At 39.5% G+C, this 26,890-nt stretch overlaps 2 protein-coding genes across 10 annotated transcripts in view; both read right to left on the reverse strand.

The window, feature by feature from the left end:
• Positions 1 to 26,890, reverse strand: part of ADK (adenosine kinase) — an 888,023-nt gene that overhangs the window by 297,583 nt on the left and 563,550 nt on the right. The window lies entirely within an intron of this gene.
• KAT6B (lysine acetyltransferase 6B) overlaps positions 1 to 26,890 on the reverse strand; it is a 165,949-nt gene that overhangs the window by 32,105 nt on the left and 106,954 nt on the right. For 7 of the 9 annotated variants that reach the window (XM_081157944.1, XM_081157942.1, XM_081157940.1 and 4 more), the window contains 9 exons: positions 21,086 to 21,201; positions 20,763 to 20,844; positions 18,217 to 18,349; positions 14,469 to 15,400; positions 13,397 to 13,518; positions 11,708 to 11,823; positions 9,712 to 9,853; positions 6,412 to 6,573; positions 2,868 to 2,961 (listed from right to left, as the gene is read on the reverse strand). In XM_081157944.1, coding sequence (XP_081014070.1) covers positions 2,868 to 2,961; positions 6,412 to 6,573; positions 9,712 to 9,853; positions 11,708 to 11,823; positions 13,397 to 13,518; positions 14,469 to 15,400; positions 18,217 to 18,349; positions 20,763 to 20,844; positions 21,086 to 21,201 — 1,899 coding nt within the window. The remainder of the gene's footprint in view (positions 1 to 2,867; positions 2,962 to 6,411; positions 6,574 to 9,711; positions 9,854 to 11,707; positions 11,824 to 13,396; positions 13,519 to 14,468; positions 15,401 to 18,216; positions 18,350 to 20,762; positions 20,845 to 21,085; positions 21,202 to 26,890) is intronic. The other 2 variants (XM_081157946.1, XM_081157947.1) reach the window with 2 other exon arrangements.

Raw genomic sequence — 26,890 nt, forward strand, 5'->3', positions numbered from 1 at the left:
GGGGGATAGAGAAGGAGAGGGAGGGCAATTGAGAATAATAAAGCAGAAAGCAGATGTGATAAAATGTTAACATCTGAGAAATCTGGCTGGAGAGTATATGGGAATTCTTGGTACTATTTTTGTAACTTTTCTCTAAGTCTGAACTTATTTCAAAATTAAAGGAAAAACAGTGAGCTGGAGAGGGCATTGCTGTGCAGCTCTGGCAGGGAACACCTTGGCAGCCCAACACCCAGCAGCACCTGGGGGAAAGCGCAGCTACTCACCTTGGGAGGCTCCAAAACAGGAACCGCAAGTTTGGTGGGAAGGAGGCTTCTTGGCGGGGATGAAGACTGGGGCGTGCGTATGTGTGCATGCATGCCTGTGTGTGCGTGAAGACAGACATGGGGAGGAGTTAAAACTTTTCTGACTGACAAAGAGAGGGACTCTCAGAATCCAGGAGAAAGGTGCAGTATCAGTGTCAGCCCACGAGAGTCAAGCCTTCCTCTACCCACTTAAGTTCTGGGCAAAGAGTCCAGAAACCCATGAAATGGTTTGAGCAGGCTGGGAGTTGGTGCCCTTTAGTCACTCTGGCCAAGTTCTGCAAAATGACCTCCTGCAGATCCCTGCCCTGACAAATCCCAGTGTGCAAGGGGGCAAGTAGTTTCAGCTTCCTGAACTAGAAGTTGCTATAAACAAAATAAAGATTTTTCCTGCCTTACAACTTTTACTGAATTACTGAAAACACATCCCCTGACCAAAGACCCTCAGGCTCATGTACAAAATAGAAATAAAATAAATATAACCATTAAAAGGTCCCTTAACAGCAGATTTTAGAAAACCCGTAATCCTGGTTAATCTGTTTTGCCCTGAGTTCTGAACTGTGAGGTTGACAAGGGTCATGAGAGGTCATGGGGTTTGACTTCTCCTTCTGCAAAAGGCTGGATCTAAATTGTTCCAGAAAGATATTTATCTACTATTTTAAGTAACTCCGCAGAAGGAGATGCCATCAATTTTTTCAGCAGCCTACTCTTATCTTCTTTAAAACCTTAGTAGCCAAGGAATTTTTTTGTTTTAAATGAAATTTCTATTGGCTTTTACACCACTTCCAATTTTCTCTGAATGTCATACAATTCTCCCCCTGATCTCCTCTTCTCTGAAGGAATAACACCAGTCCTCCTTCAACATCATTCAAGTCATTCACCACACTCCTTAACCCACGAGGGTACAGGACAGAGAAAATGTAAAAGTACACCATCGGCACCGCACTGCTTGCACACAGCCTGACGGATGGCATCCATCGGGGCGGCCCTGAACCCAGAAAGGTTCTCCTGTGCTTCACAGTTCCTTTACAAACCCAGGGCAGGCTCCAACACGGCTGTCACGAAACTGGCTGAGAGAGACCTAGCAGTGGAACGGAAAGCCTTTGCCCCTGGGCTGTTCCCTTAGGGAGAAGGCCTCAATACCAGACCATGCTGTACAAATTAGATGCTACTGTATCTGGAAATGTGCATTTAACCTGGTGAGTCCCAGTCCCTTGTTAACTTCAGGCAGAAAGTTAGTGTGGGCAGTGACCATTATCCTTTGGAACTTCAATTTGAATCGACAAAAACAATGCGAACTGTTGAGTACCCTGTCCTACTGAGTACAAAGAAAGCGCTCGGAGGGGTCTGCAATAAATCGGAAGGATGACACACCAGTCCTTACGGCGAAAGGGTGAACTGAGTCTAAGTGCCACACGGCAGAGGTACGGGGCCGGGACGGGAAAGCCATGACACTCCAGGGGGGGTGGACAAGAAGAGGCTCTTGAGCTGGAAGCGACTGGGGTAATGAGCAGTAACTAGAAATGTTATCCAAAACTAAAAAGGTAAGCAATAAAAAATACTTCAAAAAGTATCTTTCAATCACACCAATCAGTTCAAAACTGCTACCGTTACCTTACACTCAGAATTTAGTATTTAATTCTAATAACAGAGATGTAGACTCAACCTGTTTCTTCATGGTTTTCCGTGAGCACATTTATTTACACTGGTTTTTGCATTTGATGTAAAAAGACACACAATTTCCTGAAATTTTCTTCTTTCAGTTCAAAATCAAATGAAGTACAGTCTGGTAAAGCAGCAGCACACAGTTCCTAGTGACAGGTTCTCACACTGTCAGAAATCGTGTTATCTGGATATTTTGAATCAATTCCCCAAGTGCCGCCTTCACGCTCATTTACACACCCAATGTAACAGAGGAGAAAAGCACTACCATTTTCTTACACGGCCTGTGCACACTTTTATATACTACTGCAGTTTTAACTGAGGAGACTCAGCAGATACGAATGTGTATGAAAAGTATTTCTTGGGCAACCTCTAGATACGAACATTGTAATAATTTCCATAATAGAAAAGAGAAGTGAACAAAACAGGACAGTTATTTCTACTAGAGAGGCTCAAAAAACAGGCTACCTCAAGAATTGTTTTTCAGGAGAGAAATAAATATTCCTTCCCTGCTCTGTACTGTACAAGATTATAGGCAAAATTTCAGAAAGCTGAAAATCCTTTTAAATAACACTTTCTTCAGCTTTAATAGCAAATAATTGCCTCTTTTGGTGCTAATGAGCATGAACACCATGGGACGGAATGCAGTTCTGCCGGTTCACTCAGGGTAATGGCTCTGGGAGCCGGTGGCACTGCTGAGATCTAGTCTCCATTTCCTGGAGCACAATAAGTGAGCAGCAGTAAACTTTTCACTTGAGGAAGATTTTCTAACCTATGTAAATATAAATAGGAAACCCAGTATCTATTGATAAACACAACAAAGGTGAAACAAAGTTTTATGTTACTCTTTCCTTTAACAGCCACAGGCTCGTTGGATCATGGAAGTAAAGAAAGCACTTCACTTACTGAAATCAATGAGAAACCGTCCAAATCCTTGCCTTTGGTGCTGGGGCATGATCATTATGCAGGAGACATTATACTTCTGCTGGCACAGCTTTTCCTGAGGAGGGAGAAACAGATCAAGTACGTCAGAGCTCTGCTCAGGGGCAAGTCCCTGCACCTGCCGCGTCCCTGCACAACAGTCCACGAAGGCGAGCCAAAGTGTTGGGGAGGGTCAAGCAGAATCACCCCACTGCTGAACAATCAAGCCGTCAGCTACCGACAAACCATCGACTCCAGGCCTGCCTCTCAATTAGGTCTTTATTCTCGGAAGCCAGTGGCATAAAATACAAATAAAGAATCCAAGAAATATGAGCCAAATGAAACAACACAGACAGTAAGGGAGAAATGCTTTCCTTGCTCAAAACAACTTGGGAGAAGGGGGAAAAATAATTCAGTCACCCAGCACAGTGAGGACTTTGCCGGCCACCTTGCTAGATATGTCTTCTGCCTTGGAGCAAATGCCCCAGTGAAGCTACAATACTATGTGTGTGGGTAGATTTGCACAAATACATCTCTCCTTTGAATAAAAAGTCGAAGTAAAAAGCTAGAGAAATAATAAATCTGCACTTCAAACCAGGAACACAAAAGAGACAACAGCAACAAGAAACCCCAAAGCCTCCAAGCAAAAGTGAGGTCCAGATATTACCAACAGCCTGAAACCAAGAGGAATACTGGGAAGACGGTGTGCTTATAGCTAAGGAAGAATTTGCAGTCTTCATGGAATGTGGCATCGCAGCAGCAATATTTTATGCAGAGAACACAGAAGCTGCCAAAAGCTACACAGAGAAGATCTGGAAAAGGCTTTTGAGGTTGTGAATGCTCTGGCCAAATATAAACCACAAATAAAATCGACCACAAATGGCACTAACCACATCAAAGAATTACTTTGGGACACCCAGATCTTTAATGAACCTATTTGAAAGATCACAGGAAATGGCTGTGGAAAAAACCCTACAGGGCAGAATTAAAGATTTCTTTGTGAAAAAGATGTGCTTCAACTTTTGCACATTTGTAGCTGTCTGTGTGTCTAATAAATGGGGAGGAAGAAATAGTATGTGTCAGTTTTCCTAAGAAGCAGCACTGTCCATCACTGAATGTAACATCAATGGCAAAGGTTCAAATAATTAGTCTGTTTCACAAAGTTAGGCAACTGGGTCCTCTTATCTAAAAAGGGATGTGCCCTGGGTTAAAAGGATCCATCCCTGATGCCATTCTTCTCTTGATGCTGAAGTCCCTTCCTGTTCCTAGGAGACTTCTTGAAATCCAACTCAAGAATGATCCCCCTACCTCAACACACGCTATTACAGCTAAATCCTAATCTTTGGATAAAATAACTCCTTCCTTCCTTCCTTCCTTTCCTTCCTTTCCTTCCTTCCTTCCTTCCTTCCTTCCTTCCTTCCTTCCTTCCTTCCTTCCTTCCTTCCTTCCTTCCTTCCTCCCTCCCTCCCTCCCTCCCTCCCTCCCCCTCCCTCCCTCCCCCTCCCTCCCTCCCTCCCTCCCTCCCTCCCTCCCTCCCTCCCTCCCTCCCTCCCATTTAGAGCAATCTACTGTGTGCTTTGAAAATCATATGCATGTCATAATATAGGCTGAATTTTTCTAGGTCATCTTGGCCATTCTCTTGCTATGACCTCTAGAATTTGGTTTAAGTATAACTCCAAAGGGCCACAGTCCTTCACATTCCAATTGATACATCAGAATATGGTTTGATTCGTATCTAGTCTTTAACATGGTTATTTTTTAGATGAATTTTTGTTTCACTACGCTGCTGAAGAATACCAGTATTCTGAATATGGTAAGAAATGACAGTAGTTGCTGCTATACTATAAAAGAAACTGTGACAAAATGAGAAAAGTTTAGTTCTCATTTTAGTTTGTTCTGGGTAAAACATGGCCCCCTAGGAGGAAGAGGCAGAGACTCAAATGACGAGAGTCACCATCAACTGTAGATCCAGACACCAGTCCGAGACAAGGCAGGACAGCGACAGCAGGCACCATTAAGCATCTATGTTTAACCTCATATATATCTAAAGAACACCATGTTCTATAGGAAGGACAGCCATCACTACTATTCTTTTTAACTATTCAGAGAGGAAGATCTTTCAATACCTATAGAAAAGGTAAGATGTTTTATAAATTATATAAGTAGATTTTCTATTTAAAGTTCTGTGTTGATTCTCCGTCATCTTTTGAATCTGTAATGTACAAATTAACTTTCTTCTCTTTCAGTTTAGAGCGTTACCAAATATGTGGATTAACACATCGAGGCAGTGTCCCATGAGTGCTGTCACTGACTTGTATTTTTGTTTATGGTCTTTGGGTTGATTTTTTAAAAAAATATATCTTTATTGATTTCAGAGAGAGAAAAAGAGAGGGAGAAAGAGAGAAACATCAATGATAAGAGAGTCATTGATGGGCTGCCTCCTGCACGCCCCCGACTGGGGATCAAGCCCGCAACCCGGGCATCGAACCCTGATCGCCTGGATCCTAGGTCAACGCTCAACCACTGAGCCACGCCCGGCCGGGCTGGGTTGATTCTTAATTTTAGAAAAACTACAGTTTGTAAAGGATCTTCATATATATTCTATCTTTTGATCTTCCACGAAAATGACATTTCTATAAAGCATTCCATTTACATTACATAACAGTAGAGTCATTAAAATTCACTTATCACCTAATATGAAAAAATATATATCATAAAAAAATAAAACACAAGGTTTGCATCATTTACCTTCTGCCTGGAAGTCTCTTAATTACCATCCTGGCACATTAAACTGTTTCCTAGGTGCCTAAGAATAGTTAAGATCATTACCTGGTAAATAGCTCCCAACTCAGTTTTCCTTTACTGCATGTGAGTTGTTTCTCAGAAGCCTTTGAGCAGAAGAATGTGAGAAAATCGTTCTGAACCAGTGAGAAAGACAAAGGACATCCACTCAATACAGCAAGGGCTTCCCTATGTTAACAACTGGAGATACTTGGGCTTTCTAAAGGCGAGACCGCTTTAGATCTTAGAACAATAGCACAGAGAATAAGGGATGAAAGAGCAACACCAGTCATTTTATCGGCTTGATTGTCCAAATACCAATGTTCCGACTCACTGAGACACTGATGACCACCAAGGGAATGCAATGAGGAGAAATGAGAATTATCTCTTAAATGCTACATTAATTACAATGAAACCTTCATGCTGACACCACTCAGAAGGAAAGAAAATAAGCTTTAACATTCAGAAAATCAAAGGTGCTAGGTGGTCTGCAGGCAGCAATTATGACGTCACATGGATGCTGACAACCAAGACAGCAGGCAGGGCCGAGGTCCTTCACGCGTGTCCTAGGAGCTATGTTTATTGCTTTTTTTTTTTTTCAAATGAGCTCTGAACGAGAACCTGAGCTTTGCAGAAACATGTGTCACTTATTCAAATTATAGTGATAGAAAAAGCCCTGTTCAAAGAACTGGGCTCTAGCAAAAACATTCTGAAAAAGAAATGAGGGTCCTGCTGGCTCTTGTTTTACCTTAGAAAAGTATCCAACCAGGTGGCAGCCCTTTTCATCGTTTTTTGTGAGGACATAAAAGAGGAACGGCTCGACATCGTAGTACAACGTTTTGTGGTCCAGGAAGAGTTTGGCCAACAGGCAGAGGTTTTGGCAATAAATTTTGCTCATGTTCCCATCAACCTAGCAAAGAGAAGCAGACAATGTCATCTAACATAAAAACACCACTCAACATAAAATTGTTTCTTATATATGGTATTTGCAAAGTATATAGTTTTATTTCCAAATCCCAAACTGAGAGATTAAAGCACTCCATTAAACAAGTATAAAGTTAAACAGAAAATAGGAGTCACTTAGCAAATCAGATTTCCACTTTTTCTCTTAAATTAGAGTAAATTTAAGATAGCTTAAATTTCCCTTTAAGCTACCTGAAGAAAGGCCATGCCACTAACAAAGAAGTAATTTTTATTTGCAATTTATTACAAGTAAAAAATGATCAGGCATGTCCTCTCTGCTTCCACCAAGTAAACCTGAACTGACAGAATGTAAACAGGTCAAACTACTGCTCAAGTAAGTTAAACTTCACGTTGTTTGCAAAAGGGCTTCACATACAAATAAAATAAACGAACTGTATTACTCTGACTCTTCAGAGGGAAGATCGGCAAACGAGGCTCCCATTTTGGTTTTACCCCAAGCACCATTTTAAATATAATTGGAAAAGATAAAATTCCTATGTTGGGAATACTTACAGAGAGAGTGAGATGAATTTCAACCTACATAAGTACCATGATTACAGTCTACTTCCCTTCAAAATAAAAGAATCAAGCTGTGATACTGATGGCTATAGACAGGAGGCTAAGCACAGATGCCAATTTCTTTGATCAAATGTAGTTACTTGTTGAAAACAGAAATCACAGCAGATTCAAGAAGAATTTCCCCAGCACTTTTCTTAGGGGAAATGGATATTTGCTAACCAGAGCTCTTTAACAATGAACTTGACTGTTCTTGAGTCTCCTGTGGACCATACAGGTTCTCATATTGCACAAATTATTTTTAGACTTCATATAACTATTTCCCTTGGATGAAACCTAGGTCCCACACATAGCAACATAATCAAATATGGGCAACGGGCAGAGAGGCTACAATTCTCTCTTTAATTAAAGAAAGTTTTTATGTACTTGGGAGTACAGTCCTTTTGGAAATGGTAGTACAGTACAAAAAGGACAGACAGAGATGTATCTGTGAACCAGAGAAACAGAGATGGCAATGCCAAAGCAACCTTACCAGGTGTGGAAGGCCTAACGTGCCCGCTTTCAAGAGTGATAGAGAAGACAGGAAAGTAGTAATCTGATTATTCTTTATTTTATAAGATACTCAGAAACTGCTAAGAGAAATTCCTACATGCTGTACTCCAAGTACTAACTTAGATTCTAGAATAGGGACCCAGTCCTTATCCAATCCAATTTCTTCAATTATTTTTATGAATAAATTTCACAAATCTGCTTCTGACTTTTCTGCGTCTCACCTCTGTACAGTCCAAAAGCACCTGCCCTGAAATAGCAGACCATTCTTACCAGCCTAACAAGACCGGTTCCCATACCCTTAAGAAAACCCCCTGGATTTATGAAAGCTTCAGCCGCACAGGCAGATTCAGGCTGATTTATTTATTACTTAAAAGCCAACAATGTGTTCTGTCCTCCGGAAACAATGAGATAGTGATTTCATTTTATTTTGGTTAAAAGAAAGGATCCAAGGTACCAAGTAAAGAGCCAACAGGCAAGTTGAACTTGTGACAGTAGTTAAGCTTCAACTGAGAACAGCTCTGCTGTCTCACTGGTTGGGCCTGGCCGGGTAGCATCCCAAGACTAACAAGAAAGGTAAGTAACCTTTGGCTTTTCCTCTTGTCCAGCTGTCCTCACGGAGTGTGATTTTGCCCCCCAGAGGACTGGGGTTATAGCTGGAGACATTTTTGGTTGTTACAACTGGAGGGGTGGTGGTCTTAGTGGTATTTAGTTGGTAGAGGCCAGGGATGCTGCTAAACATCCTATTATGCACAGGACAGCCCCTTGCGACAAAGAATATCCTGCTTGAAATGTGAACAGTGCCCAGGTAGAGAAACCCTGTGCCTACCCTTTAGTAAGAACTAACATCCAATCTTCCCAGCAACACTATCCTTCTTCCTTTGAGCTTGCCAGAAGAGCGTGATATACTCTGGAAGAGGGGCTTTAAAAATTCATAAGACACAGCTGGAGTTCCCTGTGTTCTCTGATCAGTCTTGGGAAAAAGTAAAGGGCCCAAGCTTGTCTGAGAGGGGAAGCCTGATCCATGACAGAAACCCAAGACCCTCCCTATATTAAATGTAATGCAAGACATTATAGACCAAGACTAAAGAGAAATGTGGGCCAGAACAATACGTTTCAGTCTGAACAATTCAGAAAAAAAGAATCCTAAGTAAAACAGTATTTCAGAGAGAAAGTATCACATCTACTGAGCACTCACGAACGAAGAACAATGCACCAAGGTGGGTAACAGAGAACATAAGGCAGCGCAATGGAAGTGCCCCACTAGAGGCAAGAGAATAAATAACATGAAAGAGGCAATAACATGAAAGAAAGACATAGTCTCCTCAAGGTACAACTGACTCAGCTAAGCTGGATCCCCGAAACTGACAGTAGAACATGAATAAACAATGAAATGACATACAGGCAAAGACCTTTTGCTACTAAATCAATTCTGAAAATACAAAATGTCTTCAAGAACCCACAGTGAAAGACACACAGCCACAAGGGGTTCCTGTGAACAGCAGAGTTCTCCGGGGTGGCCATCCTCCCAGATCGGGGGGAGTCCCAACATCTGCTGGGGGCTCACCAAAAGGATTATCAACTCTGCCAAGAAATGGATGGAAACACAGGTGGCTGTGCATTGAGGAGATATGTACAGCTGCTCAATTCCCTGGAAGAGTGAGCACCTGCCAGACACTGGCTGGAGCTGCTGAACAAAGCTAATTTCTCCTGCCAAAGAAAGGAGAATTTACAAAGAGCTGAGGAGATCATAAATTCACTGGTGAACATATCTGGTGCAGACAGGGACTTGGGGGAAGACAAAAAAGTTAACATGATGAAGTAGGAATTCATTATCAATCGAAATGGTCGCTTAATATGGTTAGACAAACATTCCAAACATGGAGACATTGTAAAGAGCAGTCTGAATTTCAACGCCAAAATTGAATATACTCTGTACCATCTATAAACAATTCAGTACATAGTCAACAACTGGAAATACTAAGTTTCAAAAGCTGAGTTTTTATTTACACATGCTTACCTCAAATACTGAAAGGTCTTTCCTTCGGTAAATTTCATCTGCTGGAGGGTGAAACCAGCCACATTTCTTGGAGTGTCTTAACAAGATGTTTTTACTTTTCATATATTTAAGACAGAATTCACACAGGTAAAGCTTTGGTAATCTGTGAAAATTTTAAAATCCAAGAATCTTTCAGACTGATTATACTGTTTAGGGGGAAAGTACTAAATACTGTTCAATTTTCTCTAAGTCATAGAAAGGCTGTATAACAGCATTCTAAAAAAGCAGTTTCACACAAAAAAGCCAGTAGTAAAGAGAACGTACCAACCTTACATTATTTTTCAACAGAATATTTTTTGCCTTAACTTTGTGAACAAATCATTTGTTTTCTTAGAAATGTCCTAAAGAAGGAAACGCTTTTGGAACTGGAACCACTACTCTAAAAATCAACAAGGAGAGCATCCTGTCAGGTAACCACCGTGTGTATTTTTCAAATCTCAGATTTAATGTCACAGTTTCAACAGTATATGTGGTCAGTGGCGTAACTATAATAATGTTTTACTCAGAAAGAAGTGAATGCATTATTTTTAGAAATAATTTGCGCACTTATAAGGCTGAAGAGTCGTTCCACTAACTTAGGGATGAGATAACTTCAAAGTTGGATGGTCTAAAGCAGTGCATGGAAGCAAGTCAAGAGATCTTGTTTGTTTCTACCAATTCCACTGACTCTTTGGAGTAACATTAGACAAATGGCTTTCTCCCTCTGGCTGGCTTTTTCTCCACCTTAAATATTATAACATATTTTACTTGCACCCTATCACACTTAAATGGACATTGCCAGTATTTACACGAAAAATGTTTAGAAACTTCCAAGGTCTTGGAGGTATAACGGGAAGACTGGGGTGGAGCAGGGGCTGGGTGGTGGTGGCAAAATGCGGAGGGGAATGGGGAACATCTGTAATACTGTCAACAATAAAAAATAAATGGGGTGAAATATTTTGAGGAGAGTTAGATATAGACTCAGATAATAGTAATTTCAAATCCTGGACTTACATGCAAATTTTATTCAAAGCTCTCAGAACTCATGACTTATGATGACCCATACAAATTAAAGCTCACTGGTATTTTTAAAAAACTGTTCAAGAACACAGAGCCAAGTGAAATAACCTGGCGTTATAATAAACCAAGACTCCTGACAGTTTGCCACTTAATTCTAGAACACCCTCCCCATTCTCTCCAGTTAGATGATTGGCCAGACAGCCACATGACAGAAAAAAGAACAATGTTTATTGTAGACAAAAAGTAATTAAGTGTGTGATTCCCAGAAATTTTGCAGGATAAAAAATTTAAGAAGACCCTGATAAAGTGTACCCGATGTACTTGAAGGAAGAAATCTGCTCACAAGATACCCATTTTAAAATGTATTAGTTCAAGACAATCTCACAGTTAATCTTAGTTCAAGACAAATGAAACCTCTAGTACCATTATTTTCTTTTCAGTTTTAACAAGCTAGTTGCAGATGGCTTTAAGGTAAATATTTGGGAAAGGGTCTCTTAAGGCTACTCTCTCTGACCTACATTCATTCTTTTGCTACATTTCAGGAAAAACCTTGAAAATAAAATGCCAGAAATCAGAGATGAGACTAACTAATTAATTTCCTAAACTAACTAGAAAAAAGGCAACTGAGAAGAAACTACCAAATATTTTACAATGGCAATTTTTTTTCCTATTTGGTTTCATATACAAATAGCATTTACCCAATTATCCAAAGAGAAAAAGCACTACAAGCTAAAAGGCAAAATTTACAATGCCTGCGTAACTAAGGAGTGTTAGGAGCTTACATAGAACAGTAAATACTATAAAAAGATACCGGCTAAAGTAATAGTTTTAGAAGCACTTAAAATCTACTATCAAAACTTAAGTCCTGAAAATAATAAATTTCTGCTCTAGAACTTGAGGTTTTCCTTCCTCACATGTATGACGTTAAAGTCATATACCCGCAGGCCTACTCCATTACCTTGCATATTCCTGTGGGTAAGGCGAGGAGTACCAGGTCTGGATTTCATATTTCCCAAATTCTATTACAGAGGGGTACCGGCCACAGTCTTCCACTCCACTCTCACACTCTATTTTCTGTCAGAGAGAAAGAAAAAAAAGAAGTAAAATAGAAGTATTAGAAGAGGATTTCTTCACTTACATTTTGGTTCTTTCACAGTGGATATAAAACCTATCAAGACTAGAACCCTAATCTTAATTGCGAATTTTCATGTTGTTGAGAAAACATCATAGGCCTTGTAAAATAATAACTTTGTGTAAGATTTACATATAAACAAACTAATACTCTAAAAAAACAGTACAACCCAGACAGGATGAGTATGATGTAAATACAAGTTTCTACTGAACTGAATTCAATGATATGTTGCAGTGTATTGAAACTGCGGAAATTAAAAGATGGTGAGGCTATTATACAGACTCTTATAGTCCTCTGTTCCTCCATGGGGTAATATTTATCCCAACTGTAATTAAATAATCAATTGTGAAGTCTGCAGCTTAATACCTATCCCCTCCCACTCCCCCCACTCCTGTGCAGTAGGCCACAGGAGGTCAAGAGTGCTGCCTGCCTGACTCACTGTGGCATTCCCAGTGTCTAGCACAGTGTCTGACACAGACAAGCAATGCTCTTCAATGAAAAAGCCAGTGTCAGCATGTTGGAAAGAAAGGGCTTTAGACTTAACAGTGTCTTTCAGATAATGGCCTACTGTTCAACCTGTTTACCTATGAATGCCAGAAGTAGGCTAAAAAATGGTAATATTTAAGAACTTCAAATTTCTAAGATTGGAGGAAATTTTGACATTTCTCTTAGCCAAAGGAAAAACAATACAAAGCACACTGCTGGGGCCGAATGAGGAATGGAAATATCCAATAGCCCCCAAAGTAGAAACTATCAAAGTTATTTAGCCCAAGTGGCTGCTACTGAAAATAAAGTTTAAGAGCCTACAGATTGCCTCCTCCCCCTAAAAAAGTTGAGGTAGGGAGCTTATCTGTCAGTATTGTGCGCACTGAATGTGGTCTATTGACATAAAAAATACACAGTCCATAACAAATTTGTCTTTGAGAAGTCCAATAGCCTTACCTTTCAATGTTTTGGTGACAATAAGCTAAGTAGAGTTAACATTTGAAGTGGAATAACTTAAAGAAACTGCTGGACAATAAAAGTGACTACAACTGATCATACAACACAATATTGCCTTCATCAATGCCAAAGAGTTAAAGTTATGAGACATTTTTTGTATGGCTGGCCATCTGTGTTGGCAGCAGCACTGATAAATTTTAAAAAGTGATGTTCTTTTTGTTAATGATTAAAAATTGCTATTTCTTAAATTTGAGCCCCCCCAAAAAATCAGAATTCTATTCCTTCATAATTGGAAGGTGTTTTTCAAAATCTGCCTCAACCACTGCTACTCTGGTCTATTTTGTGAGACCACCTCAGTGCTACCAACTTCTAAGAGAGGAGATAACTCTACAAAGTCACTGCTTTTGAATGGACGGTCAACAAAAATGACCATGGTCATAGTTAAAGAACCACACAGGATTTTGAGGGGGAGTCTCTACAAAATCAAAGCAGTAACTTCATAATAATCATAACTTAAAAAGCCACATATTATGTTACCCTTGTTACGATAATGCGGTGGTATCCTGGCCTTACCTCCCAAGAAAGTTCCTGGGCCTGCTTAAACACATCCAAGTCCTCTTCAGTGACGGTATCCTTGCTTCCAATCACATTTATATCTGTACTTTCTTGTTTGATGCTTATTTTGATTTCAGTATCTGTCATTTAAAACCAGCAGAAAGTGTATTCACTGACTTGAATCGCAAGTGACCACCATATATTACCAAAACGGTACCAAATTAGCATAGTGGGCAAATAGGGATTTTTTTATAAAGCTTTAAAAGCTTTTACAGCTAAGCACCGCTCAAAGATCCAGCAGTATCCTTTCCCTGCTGTACCCCAATTTTTATCTGAATAATCACTGTCATCTTCTCATAGCTTCAATACGTGAGGGAAAGTAAGAGCAACACAAAGCAAAATCAGATTTTTCAACCACGATTAGAAGACTAGTTACAGAATTCCCATTACCACTTTTGAGACAGTAAAATCTACCACTTTGTCCAAATGACACATTTTTGTCTCTGTTTTATAAAGGGCAGCACATGTAACGGGCCACTCTGTTAAATGAAATTCTGCAATCAGTTCTCTCCCTGAGGCGGGTACACACGCAGACACACTCACACCCAAAGCACGCCTCGCGGAACCACAGGTCGGGTTCTGAGAAGGAAGCAGGATGGACTTGGTCATGAGAAAGCGATGGAGCAGAGGGGGCAGGGGCCGAGCCCTGCTGGCGCCAAGCACGGGCCCAGCAGCGCCGGGCCGGAGGGCCGCGCGGCAAAGGACAGGGCAGAAGCGGGACAGTGGCTACTCATGCGGGACTACAAAGCCATAAGCAGCGCTATGAAGGCATCTGGGGGTCCTAGTGTCACTACGAATGAAAATAAATAATAAAAGGTGGGAGAGTATTAGTTGGAAAAACAACATCTTGGAGGTTTAGTCAGCATTAGAAAAAGGTCAAAGTTTCACTGTTTCTGTATGAGAGTGAAGTGAGAACAAGAGAAATAGCTGAGACCTATGTGACAAATAGGAATTGATCGATTGATTTTTGGGGGGTTGGGGAGAAAGGGACGGGACGCAGGTTTGGTTGGAGCTTCGACCTTTTGCTTACCATCATCCTGATCAGGTTTAATCCTTCCGTCTGTCAAGCTCCCCTTCCCTGGTGAGGGGGTCCCCATCTGAGGGGTCACTTTATATTTTAATCTGCCTAGCATCCTGTGCTTTTTAAGGAAAGTTGTTCGCTTGAAGTGAGCAATTGCTTTAAAAATCCGTCCTCTAGCCATCCCCCAGCTAGAGGAGGAGGAGTGAGACATAAACCTACTTCTAATCTCTCTTTTTCCAAAGAAATGAGCTTTAGCCTTTGCTGTGGAAGAGAATTCAGTTTTACGACGCATACGTTGGGGTGGTGCATAACTTGGGTGTCCCTTCTTTCGAGACTGTCCCTGAGTGGTATAGATATGAGAGAGTCCGTCAAAGAGTGCCTTCAGCTGGCTGTTACTAGTCAGACTGCTCAGGGAGGGCACACTGGACTGGCTGGAAGAGCTCTGGGGAGAGGTAGAAGAAGTGGAAGTGCTGGACCTTTGTGAACTGGGGCTCTGACCAGACATGGGGGCTGGGGCTGGAAGTGAAGAGGGCGGAGGTTTTAGCTTTTGTGTGGTACCTGTAGCCAACACATGAGAAGTGCATGACTGTTTCTGAGAGACCTTTTTCCTTGGACGATAGTGCTTTGAAAAGTCTATTATTTCACCTCGTGATCTGCGACCATCAGGTGATGGTGTAAAAAACTTAGTAAGGCCATCAATGAGCCCTTTGGTTTTCTTGTTAACTTTAAGTGTAGAGGCAGAAATGTAGGTGGAGGTGGTGGTGATTTTGGTGGTGGCACCAGGCCGAGTGGGGTCTGTAACAGCCAATCTGCTGCTCGAGTCCTTCCCAGATGCAGCATGACCAGATGAAGGTGTGGTACAGACTTTAGTCTTTTGACCCCTACCAGGTGACCCCCTTCCTGTGAATGCATTCATGGATCCTTCATCACTGGTTACAGACCTAGGCAAAAATTTAGAGAATAGTATCAGCATTTAGTAATAGAATTATAAAGGTATCTAAAACAAATTTATAGCAACTAGATGCATTCAATGTGCTTAAATTTAAGAAACGGAACTTCAACCCTAAGAACTGTTTTTATGTGTGTGCCTCCACTTGGATGTTTCTCTGCTGAAACAGCGGCAACTACATCTGCATGTGACGATTCTTCCGGGGCCCATCCAACAGGTACTGGAAGAATCCATGTGTACCCAAAGGCAATCAACATAAGTAAGAAAATTTTTGGAGAGACTGAAAGAATACCCAATGCTTTCATTATAATTAAATAAAAATGTTACCCCTTGTGTTGTCGCAAGTAATTATGATTTCCTGAAATGTCTTTTATAAAATATTAAAAGAAATAAGTTGTATTATCTAGAAGTGAAAAAATAAGCTTCTCTAATCTCTAGTTAGAAGCAATTTTAACTCTGGAAAATTTATATAAATAGAATTTGGGTTATGTCTATAAATTAGTAGGGTGTGTGTGTGTGTGTGTGTGTGTGTGTGTGTGTGTAAAGAAAACCCTAAAAGACACCCTCTTCCTTTATGCTCAGGATGGTAAGATAACCAATAATACTCTCTAAGTAAAGGAGACAATTAATTACAGCATAAAATATTGCTGAAAAAAGACAACAATAGCAAAAAACTGAAGAAATGGTTAAAGAAAAGCTACAGCGGGTCAGACATGACATGAAAAGTCTGGTGAAGCAGCAGCACATTTACCATGGTCATTATCAGACACCGGGCGGCAGTCTCTGCACCCGGCTCTGACTGCGACTGCAGTCCACTCGATGCAGGGTCCGCCTATCCAGCTGTGTGGTCAACAGAGCCTGGAGGTCACTCTCCAGCACAGCTGCTCCCGGGAGCGCAGCTGCCTGCCTTCACCTCAGGCTAGGGCTTGGAAAGCTACCCATTTTGCAGCAGAATTTTATACAATGGAAACATTTGCATGTGAATTATGGCTGCGCTGGGGCCCAAGAATGCACTTTAAAAATTATCAATTTAGCTGAAGGATAATAATGAAGAAATGGAAGCCTGAAAATGGTATGATATAGAATTACAAAAATATTTTAATTACAAATAGAAGAGCACATTTTGGGGATCATCTTGTACATAAAGATTTAATGAACAATTTCAGCAATCAGCAGAAGGGGAGGCTGGTGCAGATCAACTGGGCAGCTACTAGGCTTATCTGGGGCAGCTCAGCCACCCCGAGCCTTTGCCTGGCGCCACCTATTCAGCCAAATCAGGTTAACGCTGGAGATCTCTAGTGTCACGGTGAGGGTTACCAATAAACAACTTATCCAGGCTAAAATGTTTCGCATTAGAACGCGCATTTGGACTGTATCTGGAATCGATTGCCCAGAAAGGATAATATGCTTATAAAGCATGTACAAAGGAAAACTCCCTAGACTGTCTTAAAAATTCCTAAGCTCAAAGGACAATTTTGGACAAACAAAAAGTTAGGATTGGTGCCAGATGCAATTTTCAGCTGTGTCCTTTGTTTAGAAAGTTTATATCCTAATTTGGTTTTTTTAATTGGGCCCTGAGGATACAGTCCCATTTCAAGAACAATGCTTACACGGGATGAATGCAAAAACATATAATTTCTACTTCAAATGACGCTAATATGAAAGATTTTATTCATAAATATGTTTCATGTTTGCCTCCAGAAATTAACAAAATTTCCATTTAAAAATGTCTACCAATTAAAGGATTTTCATAAAGATTCACAGAAAACTCTGGAAAGGATCACTCATTTTCTGTTTCTCTTTTGAGGGATAAATGTGCAGAAGGAAACTGTTTTTCTCAAAGCAGGTAATATAGTGAATTGCTTCAGATAAAATTAAGGGAAAAGAGTAAACAAGCAAGATACATGGTATTTGTTCAGGGGGTGTGTAGAGCACCAATTCATTTTTATATCACAGTGACCCTTTCGAGAGTCAGGCAATGGTCTTATTGATATAACGGCTTCAGATATGCAAGTCTACTGGTTTCATTTTAAACACCTTACTTAATGTGCACATAACCAGAACCCTACTCTATACAGGTTTTAAAAACTACATGCATTCCACTTCTTATCTTTTCTCTACTTCTCCAAGTAACTCCTGCTAAATGTTCTATTGTGCTGTAATGCAACTATATGGCAAAGGCAGTAGAAATGGGGTTATCATAGTAGACCTGGAGGCCACAGCAAATTGTTACTTTGTATGTACTGTATGTCTGCACACATATGCACATACCAGAGTCCTGTCTAATTCTTTGGAGGCAAACATGAGGACAGTCATTTGCAGGTTTCTCAGATGATCATATTTCATAAAAGTGATCTCAAAAAAATTGTACTACTAAATTAGCACCAGAAAAAAGAAGTACTTTTCCAAAATGTTATCTGGAGAGACAAAAGAGATTCACTAAAGACAAATCCCTCTTTTGTTTTAAAATTCCCATATAAATATTGATATAATTAAGCTCTTGTAATGCTTAGCCAGTAACCAAGTAAGCTGACTGTTTCTAGTTCTGACATTCTGCTTCCATCCTGCTGCTTGAAAAATGTCACTTAGCATCAGAGACACTGCCAACAGAAGACCCCAAAATGCCAATTGCAATTAAAATTGTTATCTTCAAAAAATTTCCACAGCTTATATAAAAAGACAAATATTCCCCATCCCTTGAGTTTGTAAAAATGATGGTAAAAAGTGAATGGGACCTAAGGGGGTTATAATCACCTATGTTTTAAAGCACAACATAAAAGATTTCTTTTTGATAAGATCTCAACCTACAACAATCGTTGCTTTAATTTATTTTTCGGTCGTCCAATGGGTTTTGCATATCGTCGTTTTATTTGTGCAGCTTTCTCATGAAGTAGTTTTCTTCCCTTTTTCTTTGGTCTGCAGACTTGGCAAATCCACATCCCTGAATTAATACATATATGAGAAAAATAGTTTAATGTTTCATTTTAGGAGAGATTTTAAATATACACCACAGCTGTAAAGCTGCCCAAGAATGCCAGTATGCAGAACATAACTCCAAAAGGTGGATCATTCCCTGTCAGTCTCTCCAGGAAGCCATCATTAAAGGTCAATTTCCCACACCAAGGTGGTGAGAGCAGAGGGCAGCCCCCTTCTCAGAACCTTTCCATAAGGCTTTCCCAACATGTCACCCAGCCTCTCTCCACCACATCAACGCACAGGAAAGCCGGATCCTGTCAGATACTATAGATCTTTTGATTTGAGGAAGACATTTTCAAGTCAATCAGTTTTTGGAACATCTGGACAAAAATATTTATTTTTTTAAATTGTCGCTTTCTGGAAATTTTCCACATTAAAAAAAAACAAGTATCAGTATAAAATGTGATTTTTAAATTAAAACTTAAAAGCTTTAAGTACTATGGAGCTTCAATAATTAAAACTATACATCTAACATAGGGAACTAGGTCAAGGATGAAAACTGAAAGACTAGAACACTGAAGCCTAAGGAAAACCTTAGCATTTCAAATCAGTGTCGAATGGGTAAAATGATTCAATAACTGGCGATGGAACAAACAGCTATCTATCTAAGTAGGAAAAGAATTATTTCCTATTCTTTACAAAAATAAATTCTAGGCAGGTAAATATAATATGACAAAATTAAATATTACAAGTACCAGGAAAAATACGTGGATCTTTGTATAATCTAAGCATTACTGACATTTAAGAGTGAAACCATAAAGGAAAAGATTCATGGATTTAACTGCATAAAAATATGAGCTTCTGCAAATCAGAAAAAAAGGTGAAAACCCCAATAGAAAACTGATTAATGGATAAAACAGGCACTTTACAAAGATGATATACAAACAGCCAATAATCAAACACAAAAAATGTTCAATCTCACAACTTAAAGAAAAAAATTATCAGACATCTTTTTTCTATTATCAAATTGGTAAAAATTTAAAATAAGACCACTATTTCATTGAATATAAGATACAACTAACTAAAAGATGATTCTGATGCATCAAAGATGTTAAAATGTTTTTTAAAAAGTGTGTCTTAGTCTTGATGTAATAAAGCAATGGTGAGTGCTGGTCATAATACAGGGAAGCAGGTATTTTCATACACTGGTGGTCGGTCTGAAAACTGATACAACCTTTCATGTACATAGCCTTTGATCCAGCAATTCCTCCCCTAGGAATTTATCTTAAGGCAATAATTGTGGATGGAAAAAATTGGAAACATTTGTAATGTCCACCATAGGGGATTGGTTAAATAAGTTACGGGGTTTTTTATACATGGGGTTGCAAAATTAAATATGTTCAGGAACCATATAATACATGTGACTGAAGCAAACTGGAATGTAACACAAGGGAATGGTGAGAATGGGGTAAACTGGAACATACGTATTCTACCTCAAGACCCCGAATTCAAAATTCAAAAAATACTGTAGCAGCTCTTCTGCAATGCATTTAGAGAAGTCTTAAATATTTATACATATTTATATATAACCAACAAAGCCTATCTGTGGCCCACAATAACCAGGTTTGTAATCCCTGCTCTATATGTTATAGAGTTCTACACACTTGTTACAAACTATGTTTAGGAGAACATTTAATGATGTGGGAATGCTAGGCTCTACTGCTAAGGGGGGGGGGCATAAAGTTACAAAACATATATAGAATGTTTCGTTTCTTTTTAAAAGGGTATATAGGGCAGAGGAGGAATTTCTAATTGATTGTTCTTTTTATTCCATTTTGACAACCTGTGTTTTCTAAATCTTTCACAATGAAAATGCACAAATTTTGTAATAAGAAGGCAAAATTATTTTTAATGCTTAAAATATTATAAAATGAGAAAAAGAATACTGAGCTATCCTTGCTTACACAATAAACAGAGACAAAAACCTTATCCCATATGGACATAACCATGTAAGATAGTTCAGATGCTCATGTTCAAAATATTAACTAATGGCCAAGAAAATGGTGATGGCTTCTGTTGCAGGATTTGGATACTGATCATTTCTTACCTCTGAACACAGTACTGAATAATACAAAGAGTATTTGAAACTTCTGACATACCTAATCTAAATTTATTCTAATAATAAAATAGTTTCGAGAGAGGAATGGTCTTTTTTTATCCCTGTATCTGAATTAGAAGCTTCATTATAAACATTACCCTAAAACTAAACGCTATTACATGCCTTTGGTCATAATACTCTGTGCCAAACCCAGAAGTACCAGGAAGATGGGAGATTAAAAATGCTTAAGGAACTTGTACACACCTCTGAGCTGTCAGACGCAGGACAAGGCTAATGAGTAAGTAATAAAACACATTTTAAATATGGTTTAAAAATTCACCTTTTGGCATTCTGGAAAGTGGGGGGTCACAGCACTCCATATGGAATCCTCTATCACAGGAGTCACAAAAAAGCATATTATCCTGTAATGCAACACATTAGAGACTAATTGAGACTGAAATCAACTGTAAAAGGCCACAAATTCTTACGTTACCCAATTAACAGTAATAAAATATAATGAAGGAGTTCCATGATCAATGTTGAAAGCTGGCATCTGTGTATTTACAAGTTTAAAAGAATATAGCAACAGTCTATGAAAATAAAATCCTTAACACTGAAAACTGACAATTTACCTGGAGATGGAACATGGAGAGCCCTACTTACTGCATTTTTGCCTTGGATCCTACACGCACTGCACGTCTTGCATTCGATGCACTGCCACCTTAAGGCCTTTACATTTGTTGTTAGTTCAGGACAAAATTTCAAACAGGATGGGTGTCCTATAAGAATAAAAAGCAAATTGCTCTATGGGAATGGTGCCTTAGATATTTTTAAACTCCCATTCCCTAATATTTAATAGATAGTGACAATGCCAGCCAAAAAACCTCAAGAACTTGAAAATACAAAAATATCAAAGAATCCAAATTACACTTTGCTTTTCTGCCTTTTTTTCCTGTATGTAACAGAGTGACTGTACAAATGTTTTCCCTAAGAGAAACTGCAAAACTTTACACCAATTCCAATCATAAGTCTTGGAGAACTTGAAGATGACAGGTGCTTATACTGTGTTCTCACTCCTGTGCCTTCAGGTAAACCTCCTTCCCCCCCCCACCATCATCAACCATCATGTACCCAATGTTTTCTGGTTTGCAGGACTGTGAGGGCAGTGCCAAAGTTCACACAATTCCTGCTCTCTGTGTGTAATGAAACCATAAAACTTAAAACAACAGTTAGCTAAATAAAACACCGGGGCTGCTTAACATAATACAACTATAAATGCCCCCCTCCCCACCAAATCCAATAGTATACAAAGAATATCCCATTGCTGGAATATACAAAGGAGACACTGTTGCCATCTTGACCCCCAGTCTCTGAATTTAGATTCTAGAAGAACAGAAACAGTGAATTTGAGAGTTAAGATGGTGAAAGATCCAGGTCAAATGGGATTCGCCAAGAAGCATACTCTCAGCAGGTTTGCCCATTTTTATGAGTGTTCAGCTTTTCCACACTGTTTGGGCGCACTTTTTACCTAGCAGCTCTCACTTCACAGAGGAAAACCAGAGATCCCAAGGGGCAACGCCACTCAAGGAAGCCAGCCAGGCTACTCAATAATAAATAATAGATTCCTCCAAAAGGTTGGGGAGTGTGAGCCTATATGCCTGAGAAGGCAATTCAGTTTAAAATCTGATGGTCTTTTATCATATAAACCTGAGATCTCCAAGCTTGATTTTATTTTTCAAAACTGGTCTTAAAATAGTAAGGACATTAGTAAATCCCATGTGAAAGAACTTATAACCAAGCTGCAAAAGAAACCTGAGGGGTAATAAAAAAAGCAGATTCTGCAATTTCAAAACTGTTTTATAATTTCCTGACTTTGGCAGGCTCATTGTTTAAATATGTATTTTGGGTTGCTGCCAAAAAGGTCCTCCTCCCTAAAGCTTAACAGGTGCTTCATAAAATTCCACCCACCAGGAGATTTGGCTTTTTGAAGTAAAAACATTCAAAATCAATCATCAATACCGTTAATAAAAGCACACTATTCCTGAGTTTAAAAAAAAAATCTAAACATCTGTATTTAAGATGTTGAGCAAATAAAATGTTGTCATAAGAGTACGACCTCAGGCAGGAGAGACACCCAGGCAGATGCATTTAACCTATGACTCCATTCTTTTACAAGGGCTTCGCTCATTCAAATAAACGTGGGGGAAAGTTTAAATATATAAAAATGGTATCAATCACCTCTTTTCTGCTCAGGAACGGCAAACAAAGACAGCTTGCTTGTCGACTTTAAGAAGTATACTCTGAAGGGGGAGGGAAGAGGTCTACTTTGATCAAGGTTTTCCCCCCCTTATATAGTGAAGGGGGGGGACTCAAGTTTTAAAGAACAGCAATTTAAATTCCACCCTTAAAATGGGTCCCATCAGCTTAAAAGTATACCATTTACTTCTCTTTTCCCCCCTTTTTATTACTTCCTGTAAGTCATACATCACTAGCACATATGACCTCAATTTCATGTACTAAATTTTTCTCTACATTAAAATCTGCTTTTGTACTTTGTAGCTTAATATTCAGTAACTAAAGTAATTCACATCATTTTATAGCTTACTATTCCAACAGATATCCAATGAAAAATACTTTTTAATAATTATATATTTTGAAAATTAATGGATTTCAGCTACTTTCAATCAAGAGTACAGAATATTCTTCCTTTTAGTACTTTCACTCACTTTAAGTAATATTATATCTCAGCCACTATCATTTAAGCTATCCTATCAAATTCTAAGATCTTCAGCCTATCTTTCCTTTAGGCAGCAATCTAACTTTTATTTAGCTCAAGAGAACTGGCCATAGATCCTGCCAGCTCTAAATTTCTATGATTTTGTAAAGAATGCTGAGGGGCGAAGAAATATTACCATTTTCTTTTCTCATGACCAACTTTAAAATAACACCAAAGACTAACAGAGTCTTGATATACTAGTATACTCAATCTGCAGTAATTAGATAAAGGACAACAATGCAATGATAATGTCATTCCCTATCTCCCATTTAGCCATTCCACTCAACAATTTCCTGGGGGGAGGGGGGAGATTAACCAAAGAATTTACATGCATACATGCAAACCCAAGTACAAAGACAATAGTGTGGTGAGGGACCCGGGTGGTGGGGATCGGGGTATGTGGAAGGGGTCAATGGGGAGAAAAAGGGACATCTGTAATATTTTGAATAAAAAAATAATAATAAAATGAAATTCGGGCTCTCTCTGCTGTCACAATTCATGGTGGGTTGTCTTTCTGGAATATGGTTTACTTTTGTGGAAAGACAGGCTGAAGATCTTAGAATTTGATAGGATAGCTTAAATGACAGTGGCTGAGATCATAATATATATTCATTCACTCATTCATTCTTACTACAAACGTATTAAACACTAGTAGCTTATAATAATTTTACCTACATTTTAACAAAACCAAAGGAGTACTGCTTAAAATTAAATAAATGCCAGTGAAACCACAAACCAGTAGACAATTTTTGAAGGAAGTGCTGAGGGAGAGAGAAATGGGCTCTGTAGTAGAGGCAGAATAATGGTCCCCATGATGTCTAAGCCATAATCCTTGTGACTTATAAATACACTGCCAGACGTAGCAAAAAGGACTTTGCAGATGAGACGAGGGGTCCAGGCTTTGAGATAGGGAGATTATCCTGGATTATCTGGGTAGGTGCAATCTAATCCTGAGTACTTAAAAGCAGAGACTTTTCCAGCTGGGTTCATAAAAAGAGATAAAAGAAGGGAGAGGAGAGGTTCAAAGCGCAAGAAGGCCTCTACCAAACCTGGACAGCTTTGAAGACAGAAGGAGGTGGGGGCCCAAGTCAAGGAAGCTGGGTGGCCTTTAGAAGCAGTGAACGTCTGTCTACCTGACCGTCAGCCAAAACAACGGGGAGTCTCAGTCCTACAAACACAAGGAACTGAATCGTGTCAACAACTCTGCGGGAATTTGCTATAGCAGCAACAGAATACTAGACAAGAATTAAACAAGAATTAGGATTATCATGGGACAATGGGGTGGGCTCAGAGATACAGAAGAATGGAGCAGGTTAGACGAAGGCCTTCCTACAGAAGGGACCCCAAGGATGAGTGAGATTAGATGGGACCACAGGAGGGGCAGGGTGGGAGAAGCTAGCATGTGCAGTGGGAGAGGAGAACATGACACATTCAAGGAGAGGAAAGAGGTTCGATACAACTGGTGTACATAATATAAAGGTGACAGTGATGAGGAACACAGCTAAGAGCCCAATTCAGAAGAGATTTTTGGGCTATACTTAAAATATTGGGTTTTTACCTAACAGTCATTGGTAGTCACTGAAAAATTCTGTTATTAGATTTACAATTTTTAAAAGTAACTTAGACTGCAATATAAAAAATGGAAGAAGGGAAAGACCATCCAGATTAGGTTTAGGTTATTACAATAGCAGGTCTGAGTTGGCCTGGTGGGGTGTGTGTGGATATATTGAGGATGTTTGTAGGATATATATTACAACACAGAATCAATGGATTTTTGGTGATTCCTTGGTGAGAGAACAGACCAAAGCATGGCTCCAAATTTCCGGCTGTGGAACTGAAGACGTAGCCAAAAGCATGCCATTGGCTAAAATGGCAAATCCCTGAGAAGCAGCAAGATGCTGTGTGTTTGCTGAGATTTCTGTTGTTATTATTGTGGGTGTTGTTTTTGGGCGGAAGGAGCAGTGCAAGGTGGATAAGCTGTTTTGGACACTAACTTTGAGGAGCCTTGTGGGGCCTCCAAATGGAGAAGTTCTGGAAGCATTTATATCTAAGGCTTTGGAGCCGAGGAGAGGCTATGAAGCAAAGGAAAAAGCACAGGGCCAAAGTCAGGAGCCTGAAGACACATTTAGGGGATGGAGAGAGGCCAAGGAGCTAACAAAAGATGTGGAAGGAAGCGGTAGAGAGAACACAGAGAATATGGTATCACTGGAGCCAAAGAAAGAAAACACTTCAAGGAAAAGACTCTCAACAGGTCAAACCTGGCTGAAAGGAGTATTTGGTGTTGGCTGAAAGATGTCCTTTAGATTCTAACAAAGACTGAAAAGTGACCTTCAGGTTCTGCTACATGGAGGCAACAAACCCAGAGGAGATTTCGGGTCTCCTGAGAGTGGACTGATATTCGACCCCTTTACTGTACAAAGGTGATTTTTCTTACTCTCCCAGCTACATCAGAGCAGCCTTTCTTGGTTTCTAGTTTCAATGAGATCCCACTTAGAATGATGCTGTAATTTTGAACTGTACACTTATCTTAGATTTGCTAATTTGAAAACACACATGCACACAACTCATCTGTAAGTAAGATTTAACCACCCAGCAATCTGAGCAGCAGACACAAAATTTCATTTGGTATAATATCTAATACTTATGTGAAGCTAATTAAAGATAATTTGGTCTTAATGAGGCAAAGAGAATATAACAGTGTTCATTTGAAAGTAGGCTGAGCCATGAAAGTCAAGTAAAATCACTTTCTAGTCCCAACATTTCCATAGACCTGAAGACTATTTGATGATTCCCACATTCATATCAGTGGTTAGAATAATCCTTCACATTTGTGGAATGTTTTATAGTTACTGATAATCTTCATATCATTATCTTACTAAATCCTCACAACAGCCCTGTGGATACAGGGCACAGACGTCACCCTCTGCATTTTACAGATATGGAAAATGGAGTTACACAGCTGGTAAGCAGAAGAGAACTGGAACACCACATTTGGGGCTCCTTGCACTATGCATCTCACCTCACGTTTTTGCTACCTGCGAATCTGAATCATTTTTTCAAAAGAACTTTCAACAGAAAAAAACATAAAGAAAATATTTTCATTTGAGGCACTGCACCATCTTAAAAACAGAAAAATTTCTAATTGTCTTTATGATGTAAGCAGAAGGAAACATTTATTACTCATGTCTATGAAATCCAAGCAGAGTCTAAATGTGACATCATACAAATGGTACTTCAGATAGAGGCAGCTAAAGACCAACAGGCACATGTGGGAAACACATTTCAGAATGATCCTCCTTATGGGCCGCCATCTCTATTTCCTTTTCTTGGTTTTATACAGCTCTGGGTATTTTTTGACATAAACATCTTCCGTTAGTGATTCCTTTGAACATTACAAACGGTCTCAATTCAATCCTAGAACCAATGGCCCCTTCTGAGTGTGATACAGTGGCCACTTCCAGAAGACCAGCAAGGGTACAACCCAACCTGTAATTCACACTCAAGAAACTGGACCGTGACAGCGGGGCTCCTACCGCTATCAGAGGGCACTGCTGAGCCATGGCAGCAGACTTCACTCTTTTTATCCCTATAATAACCAAGGGGTCACAACTGAACATTACAACTACAAGATTCCCCCCAATACTCTAAGAAAAACCGTGTTTTATTTTGATCCTATTTAAAGACTAGCAAGC

This window comes from Miniopterus schreibersii, assembly GCF_964146895.1.
Source record: "Miniopterus schreibersii genome assembly, chromosome: 14".
Taxonomy (NCBI): domain Eukaryota; kingdom Metazoa; phylum Chordata; class Mammalia; order Chiroptera; family Miniopteridae; genus Miniopterus; species Miniopterus schreibersii.